Genomic DNA, 11764 nt, shown 5'->3' with positions numbered 1-11764 from the left:
CATATATCTTTAATGCATTACTGGCACTCTATACTCGAACGTTCAACTAGTATCCCGTTCCCTCCCATCCCCTCCCCTCCGTTCCTCTTGAGTCGCATCAGCTTATTCTCTCTCTTTAGGTGGTTGACAACTAGTATCTTCCTACAGTAGGATCTTTTGATCGTATATGTCATGTGTCTAATGCCAATATAGTGGCCTCCTGGGGAGGACTTGGCTCCTCTCTATCTGGCCTGCTCTTCCTCTACTGGTTTTGTGGTGGGGAGCCGTCGGGAGTCGGCTGCTCCTGTTCCTGCTCAGGTGCCGTCAGTTCATCTACTAACTATCCCCATGCTCTGGTTCTATCAGTGGTGTCTATGCCCCATCCTGCCTCTGCCAACAGTATCCTCTCTTCCGCCGTTGCCCATTTTTCAAGCTTATGCTTCCATGTTCCAACCCTTGGTCCCCCTGCCGATTTACAATTCCTAGTGATCTCCTGCTTGGCTAATATTAACGCCAGATCCTGGAATTTCGCTGTTGTTTTGGTCTTCGCGGTATGTCGGAACCAGCCCAGTATGCAGTGCCCCAGGGTGCGCTGGATCTCTTTATCTACAATTGCTCCTAAGATGTGAAGGACCTCTTCCAAGAATGTAGTCAACTTGGGGCAGTCCCAAAACATGTGTAGTATGTGTGCCTCTATAAACCCACACCTAGGGCATGCTCCCACGTCCTCAACCTGGAAGTGCTTCCAGATGCGAGCCGGAGTGAGGTAGGCCCTTTGTAGGACGTAATAGTTAATTAATTTAAACCTTGCGTTTCTAGTTGATTTTAGCGTTCTCTCGACTATACTCTCCCAGGCCTCCTCCGGGAGCGGGATCCCCAGATCTTGCTCTCACTGCGACCGCAATTGCTCCATCGGCTTCTGAATGTCCTGGACCAGGGCTCTATATGGGCAAGAGACTGTTTTTATCCTTCCCGCTGACGTGGCAACATACCGGCAGCCGTCCAGTGCCTGGGGCTCCACGGTTCCTGTCTTCTATCAGATAGTCTCATGTGTCTGATCTAATGAAAGACGTTCTGGTGACGCCTCTTCTAAAAAGAATTTTTTTTAAAAAGCTAACCCTTCCACCAAGGAAGTGTCTAGTTTTAGGACTATTACTAATCTCTTGTTTAAGATATTGGAAAAATAGATCACCCAGCAATTGACAACAACAAAATATATATAAAATTCTATAAAAATCCCTAACCTGGATCATATTTTGAACCTATTTTAATGGACATACAAAAACGGATGATGATCAGCCACTTACAATTAAAAGCTTTAAATGATGAGCTTTTTCATTTTTCGAAAACAAGGTCTTCAATGGAATCAATTACTTTCCCTTAACTGTTCCATCCAGTTAGTCTGCAGAGAAATTAAACGTTTTTTCTTTATGCTGGCAGCTGACATATACAGCCGAAACCAAAGTCTACAGAAAGCATCTCTCCCATTAGTGGTGCAGAACAGCTAGACCTCACTATTGTAGTGTCAGCCTTCATTTTAAATGCATTCTAATCTATAGACCCCTATGGCCTGTGTGGAAAATTGAAGCATTAACCACGTTTATTAAATACCGCCCACCTATTAGTCCTATGTGATTTCAATTTACACGTTATTGACATACATAGCAGGGAAGCCCAAAATGTGTTTAATTCCTGTATTGCCTTAGATCTGCATATATAGGTTATGGCACCACTCTTTCAGCGGGACAGTTGCTGTATTTAAATTCTGTCCATCCATTGATTCTTCAATTTAAACCCAATTGTATCGCAGACAGATTGGTAATTGGCCTAAACCTAGACAATTGCTAGGTGGAAGGGTTCGCTTTTTCCTTAGCAGAGGCGTCACTAGACCATCTTTCAGTAGATCAGACACATGAGACCTGATGGAAAGATACACCAGATGATAGTTAACAGGGATAAATTGTGCATCATGTTGCTTTAATAACCGGGCAAGTTTTGGGTCTATAGATGGGTCTGTAGGTTTTAATTTGGACAGCAAAGTGGTATTTTCAGCCTCTTTCAGAGAGAAAAGAGGCAGAGAACTTAAAGGCAGGATATAAACTAATTTTATTTTCCATCCTCTTAGGCACACAGTTCCTGTAACTAAACTTTGGTCCATTATGCGTGGTAGGGCTTGATCTGAACTAAAGATAGGACCTTAGCCTGCAGACTCCACGACGCAGGAATCCGGAACAAGGCCCTCGACTGGATCCGCTTTCCTCACTGGCAGAACGCGGCGGGTCAGACTCCCACCTTTCCTCTCGGAACCACACCGACCACCTGCGGAGTCCCCTAAGGATCCTCCTCCATCAGCCTCACCCTGTTCATCATCTACATGGCCCGATCTCATCCATTGTCAGATCACACGGACTCAACATCATATTGTATGCAGATGACACCCAACTCACCCTCTCCCTTTTCAACGAACCCAACATCTCCAATCACAACTTTTAGGAAGTCGCCAGGTGGATAAATAACAGGTGCCTACAACTCAACACGGACAAAACCGAAGTACTCATCAAGGGCCCACACCCCTACGCTTGGAACGACACCTGTTAGACCCCCGCCCTCGGGAACCCTCCCTCCCCCACGAACCAGGCACGCAACCTCGGAATCATCCTGGACTCCAAACTCAAAATGGACCGCCAGATCAACGCCATCACCTCTACCTGCTACCACACTCTCTGTCTCCTCCGTAAGACCTTCAACTGGATTCCCCTCGAACACAGGAAAACCATCAACCGCGCCTTCATCAGCAGCATACTAGACTACGGCAACGCACTCTATGCCGGGATCAACAGGAACCTCACCCTCAAACTCCACAACATCCAGAACGCTGCTGCCAGACTAGTCCTCAACCTAACACACCACAGCCAACAACTACGGACTCTACACTGGCTCCCCATCGAGAAGAGAATCACCTTCAAGCTTCTCACCCACACTCACACGGACCTGCCTACATGAACCACCGCCTCTCATTCCATACCTCCGCTCAGCCCAGCTCGCTCTTGCAACAGTACCACGCATCAAGAAGACCAGACCAGGAGGACGCGCCTTCTCCTTTCTCGCAGCCAAGGCTTGGAACACCCTCCCTCTCCACCTCCAACAGACACCATCACTCGCTAAGTTCCTGAAGGACCCCAAGACCTGGGTCTTCGACAAATCACAGTGAACTCCGAGGAGCTGAGCCCCCCGCAGCGCCTTGAGACCCTTCCGGGAGAGTAGTTGTGCTTTATAAACCCCCAATTGATTGATTGAGCTTGTGGCACAATCTTGAAAATCTCTAGTCCCCGGTTTAACGTCTTTGATCTGGAGTCTAACACGGAGCAGGTTAAGTAATTGTTATCTTTATCGTTGGACACCCTCATACCGCCCAAATGTATCGGGTCAAAACGTAGGACACCCTCAGCCCCCTCGCATAGTGAGACATTAGGATCCACAAAGCGGGCATGCAGAAGACTTGAAGGTTTCTGGAGTAAACAAGATAATCTGAAAAGCAGCTTAGCCTAGAAAAATCATCTTCAGCAGTATGAAAAGCTGGTTTCGAAAGGTATTGCCTCTTACCACCATGACCGTATTTTACACTCAAAAAAACAAATGAAGGAGGTGTATAAAAGTATGGCATATCCACCAGCAACAGCCAATTAAATTTCCCCTTCCCAGGAGATGTGCAAAGGCTTAAAATACTTCTTCTAAGTCAAGATCATAAACCTGTTGAATAATCTAGGACAAGTGTGCATGAAGAACAGCCCTGACCCCATGGATCTTAACACGCAGACCATCGTCACCAGCAAGTTGGACTAGTGGAACATACTCTACATAGGAATCATCACACGCCTCCAGAAGAGACTACAGACAATACAAAACCCAGTGGCAAGACTCACCTTCGACCTACCCAGACGGAACCACATCACACCGCACCTTACGGAGCTACACTGGCTCCTGATCCAGAAGAGATGCCAGTTCAAGATGTTGACCCACACATGCAAAGCCCAAGCTCTGCACAACGAAGGACCAGCATATATCAACAAATGCATGCCCTTCCACCAACTAACCAGACACCTATGATCTGCCTTCCTCTTCCTCGCAGACACCCCCCATGTCCACCGAGCCAACAGTGGAGGGCGCTCTTTCTAACACCTGGTGGCCGAAGCTTGAAACAACCTTTTTCCTGCCCCTCAGGACTGCCTCATCACTCCAGCAATTCAGGAAAGGACTCAACACCTGGCTGTTCGAATGAACAAATCAACACACAACAACTAATAACTCCAGCGCCATGAAACCCTCACGGGTGATTTGCTGCGCTTTATAAAAGATTGATTGATTGACATGCCACCTTGGTCCTCTAATGGACCTGCGTCAGTTGAACAGATTAATCATACTCTTAACTTCCCTCGCTTCACCATTGCCTCTTGACGTTTGTCTAGTATCTCAACTAAAAAATGTAACGAGCATTATTCACTCCTGCATTGCCAAATTTGTTATACCTCTCTTGGTTCTGGAACAGTCCCTGCTATGTGGAAAAAGACATTAGTTTCCCCATATATTGAAAAACCTCATGCTTTTATCTCATGATCTTATGCAACTAGTGTCCCATTTCTTTACTGCTCCTCTTTGCAAAGAATCAGTGGTCAATCAACAATTCATTCCCGTTTTGGAAGCACATCTTACGTTTGCCTAATCCAGTTTTTAGAAAGGTCTTAGTACAGAAACCGTCTTAGCAAAAGCCACTAATAATATTTGCCTCATTTTGGAAGATGAACGCACAGCTGCTTTGGTCTTGCTTGACCTTTCTGCCACGTTTGACACCATCTCACATGTCATTCTGATTAAGAGCTTGGCTGATGCTGGCATTACGGACACAGTCTATAAATGGTTTGCAGTATTCCTCCAAGACTGCAAGCAAACAGTCTGCCTGGCCAAGTACCGGTCCCCAGCTAACCCCAACCCTATGGATGTACCTTAAGGATCGGCATTAATGGCAACATTATTTAATCTGTATGTGGCACCACTAGACAGACTGATCAACTCTTTTGGCTGAAAATGTTATGCCCATGCCAATGACACTCGATACATCCTATGGCTATACGTAGACACATACGTAGACGTTGACATAGACTATATCAACAATTCTCCTCATGCCTTAAGAAGGTAGCTGACTGGATGAAATATAACTTCCTATATTAAATGGAAACAAGACAGAAGTGGTCATATTTGGCAATCTCACCCTGTGGTCTGATGAATGATGGACAGAAATGCTCGGTCCTCTTGCTGCTCCCTCTCAACACAGCAGAACCATAACAATCATCTTTGATTCAAATTTTAACCTTGAGGACATCTTAAATCACTTACCACCACTTGTTTATGTTTGCTAAGTATTAACAGGAAGATCGCCTCTTTTCTAAGATCTTCAACTGGGAAAACTCTAGTTCAGACTCCGATAATGTCCAGACTGGACTACTGCAATTCCTTATTAGTTGGACTTCTCAAATATCTTATACTCAGGCAAAAGATATTACAAATTGATGCTGCACACATGCGCCCAGACTAAAAAGAAGCTCACCTGTTTCCTCAAATCTTACCCATCTTAACTGGCTGCCAATGGCTCATGCAATTCTTTCTAAGGCACTGTGTCTGATATAAACCGGTGTATAATGCTGAATCTGACACTTGTATGTCCTTGCTATTTTCAGCATACTCATGTATATGTGCCCTCCACTCCAACTCTCAATATTTGATACCGGTTCCCAAATAAAAGATAGTACACTACTCTCTGTCAGTTTCGACATCCAAAGCATGGACAACTATGCCCATGCTGTTGCATGTTCAGTCAAATCATAATGGCTTCAGGAAACAACTTAAGATCTATTTGCTCAATGTGATAGTCTAGATGTTTTCAAGTAGACAGGTATTACCTGTTCACTTTGCTTTGGTTGCACCAGAACACTTCTTTTTGAGGCCACAGTTGCACTTAACAAATATTATTTCATTCATTCATTCATTCAAAACAGAAGCTAATTCTACCTCTGTTCTCCAAAAACATTGAGCCACAGTAGTCAGACCCAACATTAACCCCAGATTAAACTACTGCTATGCGCTGTAGCCTGGTCTGACAGAGGACACTTGACTGTGACTTTATCAATGGTGTTTCTCTGGCTCTCTTTCATTGTGTGTATACCCTGGCCAGGCGTGGGGGTGTCCAACAGTGTCTGAACTCAGAGGGTTGCGCTGTCTAGGCAATAGCTCCATTAATCCTAATCAAGGCAAATATGGTGAGCCCATATCCCAGAAACTGACCACAACTGTCCTGCTGTGCTTGACATCTCAGTACAAAAGGGGGTACAAAAGGACATCTCAAGCAATGCAAGATTAACCGCTACGCCAGTCCAACAATGTCTGGGTGAATATCTTGTAGCAGTCTTGGGACCGACACAAACCTGTAAATGCTTGTCCATTATCAAAAAAAAGTTCAGAGTACAAAGAACAGACTGACATGCGGCAGCCTATTAAAAGATACCAACCAACAGTCATTTCTTACTGAGATACCAGACAATTGATGTGAGGAGCAGTTGAAGGGGCGAAGAAAATGTAGTCATCACAGAATGCTTGGGCAGGTCTTCAAATAGAATTATTCAAAGATTCAATGATTCCAATACTGGAGACAAAACAGACAGGCGGGCAAAAAGGTAACCCGCACAGAGGCAACAACAAGGAGGTTCCACTGGCAATTTGTATTATCAGACTTGAAGACCGTTCACTGATCAATGGTATGCCAAAGCAGAGCAAGCATGTACACAGGAAGTGGTTTTGTTACTGAACACGCTGATTACTTTCTGTACAGATCAATAGCCATGTAGGTGGCACTATTCCTGTAAAGCAAGACCTGTTTCTTTAGGGCAGAAAAAGAGACAGCAGAGGCCACAACCCCTGTGTATCTATACTCAAGACAGTTCTTCAAGTGAAGTCTCTACACCAGCTCAGCAATCTCGAGTTCAATTGTAAGCCTCTCACTCAATTATCTTTCAGCTACCTGAGATAGTAAAGGGCCAGTCTGTTCTATATCTAAGTAGCAGCAGAATTTCAGGATGTAAGACGCTACATTGGACTGCACAAAGCCTGGGGACCCTACATCTGACTGCAGCCTGATGGACTGCTCACACTCATGTTTGCATGGGATTTACAACTAAAAACCCCAGCTCTACAGATGTTACTTCGGAAGTGATGATCTTGTCACATTCTAGTGGCACCTGTTTAGGATTCATACCTCTGAGGGCCTTTGGTATGGGCAAGGTACTCTGGTTTAGGCCTTGGCGGTAAATTCCGTCCCGCTCGCGGAATTTGGGTAATTTTGCGTTCCACGGAGAATGAGGAATTGCCCAAAATTCTGCGTTCCGTGGCTTTGTGGAATTTTTTGCTTGTTCGTGTTCTCAAAATGCGTGTTTGCGAGATATTTCCCCCTGAGCACGCAAACAGCATTCGCGAACAGGAAAAAACCATCACAAACAAGCAATTTCGGGTGCTCGCGGAATTTCTGCATGCTCGCGGCGATTTTTTACCGTTTCGCTAAGCTTTGCGTAGCGCGACTACGTAAATTCCGACCACCCCCACACTGGTTATCACAATCCGGACACTGCATAGGATTCACTGTAATTCATTTATCACCAATTCCAGCATTATATTCATGATATACTGTTCGTACTCTAAAGTCATTAGGTCCTGTAGAGTTGTACCTTTCAGCCAGCATTTGGGGGGCAGGAAAATGCCTGACTGAGTTAAGTGATCCATATCTACTAAATAGCAAAATTGTAGATGTTTCAAGTCAACCCGTTATATCATTTTCACAGGTGGTCAATGGCTCCAAAGTTTTAGAGAAATATGTGGATCGATGCAAAGCTGATCTGTGTACGGCTCTTTTTAGCACACACACTTTGCCCATTGTTTTTTTCCAGCAGTGGGAAGAAACTGCAACAATCCCTGCCCCTCGTGAGGTACGCAACTGGATGGACCCCCTCTTCTACCAACCTCACTGGAAGGAAATCACCACAGTAATATGGATTCAGGAGGAACTTTGGCTCATACTGTGCTTAAACAGCGCCCTCCCCTTCAAATGCTAAAGGCATCCGTTTCATGCATCCCACACATACCCCAATTTTCTAGAATATTAAAGTCATGACATGAGTACCAGTTGTTTCTATGATTTGGAAATTCTCAGAGTACTATCAATTAATACAAATAAGAAACATTCTCATGTCTTATGTCAAAGACTCTTCGTCTACTGGATGCTGCTTGAACACACAATTTCTTCTACCCTTGAGAAAGACCTATGTCCAAGATAGATTTTTGGAGCACAGCATAAAACTAGTTCTTGATTCGCTCGATAATTCCGCTAATAATTATTAAAGAATCTACAGACACAGGTAACTTACTCACAAGCAGGTGGCCTGCATTTAATAAAATATTTTATCAAGCTGTCCTTTTTTCTTGACAAATGACAGCTCACATTCACATACAGTACTACTCTGGTAAAGGTCACTAAAAAGTATACCCATTTGTTAGGGCACAAAGTCCCATTAACTGAAACCCTGAATAAATGGTGCACCTCCATCTTCAAATTGATCAAACCTCACTTTAGATGCAAGTGCCATGAATCTAATGTAATTCCAAAACCAAAAAAGAGGCAGCAAACCTCACAAAGTAATTTTCCAAAATTTCAATTGGATTATCTAGTGAAAAGCAATGGAAGAAATGCTGACACACCTGGGTGTTGTGACAGGGTAGTAGAATCATGTTGTACTGCGAAATTGAAAGGATTTGTTAAGGTATTTAAAGTTTTGTATTTCACATTCAGCTCATCATAATGGATGTGTTAGATGAGAGCTAAGCAGCAATGTTGATGTCACTGGATCTCTTGATGGAATCTGACAGTATTGACCATGCTCTTCTCCTATCTAGACCTGAGGAGGGAGTGGTGGTGACAGATTTCTTAAAAACGTAACCATTTAAGAGTGTGACTTTGTAGCTCAACGTTCTCATGAACTCCAGTTACTGGGAGTGTTGGTCACGGCTCTTGGCTTTTTTTTCTGGTTAAAATTAGAAGTAGCACAGAGTGGCTTTGGGTGTCAGCCCCCTTCAGTCATTGGCTTCATGTTTGTTGCATTGTTTGGACTGGCTTTCCATCAATGCTGTGACATTTTGTGGCTGGTTATATTATCCCATTTATCTTCCAACTAGGTTTAGTCTTGGTGATGGAGAATCATGTAGTCCTTTTATGAGACAGCAGATGAAAAATGATTGAGTGTGTGTTCTCCTTTTAACTTACGTTGCTGACACAATGACATTTTAATAACTGATTTATGTATTTTTTGTTTAGGGAGTGCTTGCTGTTTGGGAGCCTTAGCCTGTTATAAACACATTGAGCTAATCACTATGTCCTTTTGCACATTCATTTTTTTCATTTTGCTGCAGATTGTTTTGTTAAAAAAGTAAAGACATACACAAACATAGGCTTCCTCAAGGTTGTAACAAAACTAATAGTCCTTTGTCAAAATTACTAAGATAGTTTACTATAAATGCCTTTTAAGTTCAACACTTACAATGCAAATCTAAACTTGTGACTCCTTTTTATAACACTCTCCTTTTAGGGTCCAGCTTAACTATGCTACTGCAGTTTGTCCGGCAGAGAAGCAGAGCGCCATGCTTCCATATTGCTATAGTACAATAACTTGCTTTGTTGTGGAATTTTCTTTATAGAAAAGACAGGGGCAACAAACAGACAATTCAACTATTATCAAATACTCTGACCTAACAAAAAAAACATTTTTTTAAGCTTTACCAGTGCTTGTTCATTAACATGAAAAGCCCCTTCATCAACATATGTCAAAGTTGTCAAACTTGCCAGAACAAGATCTTTCCTTTAGCCAATCAAACTTTTCCATGTTACCGGACCTGGTGAGCAAAAACAGGTTATAGCCAAAAGAGACTTAGGCCCCGATTATGTGTTGGTTGGAGAAGTAAATGCTATTTATTTCATCCAATTAAATCTGATTCTCCGGTGTTCATAATTTATCCAGAGCAATAAATAGCACCTGTTTAGGGAGGGAAACTAACACTTGTATCCCGTACCCAGGACATCCATATCTCACACGGCAGTCCCAAGTAGGGAGAACGCTCTGAACATGTCGATCCACTGCCATTTTGCACTGCAAGAACAAACTCCAGCTTTTGGGAATTTGCTCTTGCAGAAATATTTTGCAGGTGGGTACCAGCTTAGCAAAGGCGGTGCTTTCAGTGGAGCAGCAGCAGGCGCAGAGATCCCGGCCAGGCAGGTGGAATCTGCAGGCGGTCTTCTGCTAGGAAAGTGGAGGCCATAGTCTCACTGTCATGGCAGGCCCGCGGACTGCCCGTAAGACTTTATATGAGGCCTCTCGTCACTTTTCTGGTTCACATTTTCCTTCAGTGAAACAATGCAGAGAGCAGCAGCAGCCAACGAGGGGTCTATGGAGTCAGATACACTCCTGCACCAGTCTCACTGTAGCCTTAATCACTGGGTCCTCCCAAGGGAGACCTGGGCACGAGCCAATCCTGCTCTGTGAACGCGCTTCACAGTGCCGATTCTGCTCTGTGAACGCGCTTCACAGTGGAACAGCTTGTTTCTTCATGTGGTATCGCGCTATGTAAAACTGCAACAAAAAAAGAAACATTCTCGTGCGCATCGAAGCTTTCTTCTCGTCGTCTCTCTTTTCGCCCTTTACAAGAACGAGAGTGTCCCGCTTTGACCACTTTAGTTTGGCAGCTACGTAGTCAAAGAGCCTTACTTAACACCAGAATCTCCAGACGACCACATTGACAGCCGGCACATCAGACGCAGTGTACGGTCAAATACCCCTCTTTATTTAAAGTTTGAGGCGCGTTACATCGGGGCGGGGTAAAGTGAGTGGGCGGCTCACTACAGCCATATAAAAAACTGAAATGAAGACTTACTTTACTCCATATTTTCAGACTAGTTACTGGAAATATACTTTCTCGGTGCATCTCAGTGAATAGAGGATAAAACATACGCCTTCCAACATGGCCTCTTTGTATACCGTAGCGTAGAGGCTATGCCTGTCTGTACTTGCTTGTAGTCCGTTTTCAGTGTCAGTGTTGTAACACGTCTCCGCTGGTGTGTTTTCAGTGGCGCTGTCAAGTGATCTCTCCGGGGCGAGTCGTGAGTCACATGAGCTTTCTGAGTTGTTTCGGTGTTACTTTCCTATGTACTGACTGTCCAAGCTCTTTGCTGTGCTCGTAGGGATGAAGGTTATATTGCCGTGTGCGCTTGTTCTCCTCGCATTCAGCTGTGCAGGTGCTCAGGATGTGCCACCGGTAAGTGTGTGTATGGCATTGTTCAGAGCACCCCCAAGTGCAAGATTATGTCCGCTTTTTGACCTGCACCTCAGAACAAGCATTTGCAATGCATTAGGTCTCGCATTTACGCAAGTTTGAGCTATTGACATTGCAAATAACAATGCCTGATTGTCAGAGGTTACTCCATATGTTAAGAAATTCTGGCCTACAAGGTTTCCTTATAGCCATAAGGAAGCTCTGACATGGAGAGTAAACATGCATCTGCTTCTAAATCTAGATGCGAGCAGCCAGACATTTCAAATGACGCTATTTTGTATGAAAATAAATTAGAAGAGAATCTTAACAACTAACGGATGCAGAAAATTGTGTAATCCAGTTCGCCATGACCTGTGCACAAGAATCT

At 44.0% G+C, this 11764-nt stretch overlaps 1 protein-coding gene across 1 annotated transcript in view; it reads left to right on the top strand.

Moving 5' to 3' along the window:
* Positions 1-11197: 11197 nt before the first annotated feature.
* LOC146789020 (large ribosomal subunit protein eL14-like) overlaps positions 11198-11764 on the top strand; it is a 200670-nt gene continuing 200103 nt past the window's right edge. Inside the window, exon 1 of the mRNA XM_085630619.1 lies at positions 11198-11379. Coding sequence (XP_085486745.1) covers positions 11308-11379 — 72 coding nt within the window. The 5' untranslated portion in view covers positions 11198-11307. The remainder of the gene's footprint in view (positions 11380-11764) is intronic.

This window comes from Triturus cristatus, chromosome 10 (assembly GCF_964204655.1).
Source record: "Triturus cristatus chromosome 10, aTriCri1.1, whole genome shotgun sequence".
Classification (NCBI taxonomy): domain Eukaryota; kingdom Metazoa; phylum Chordata; class Amphibia; order Caudata; family Salamandridae; genus Triturus; species Triturus cristatus.
Note: the sequence above shows the minus strand (reverse complement) of the source record. Positions and strands in the feature narration are given on the sequence as shown.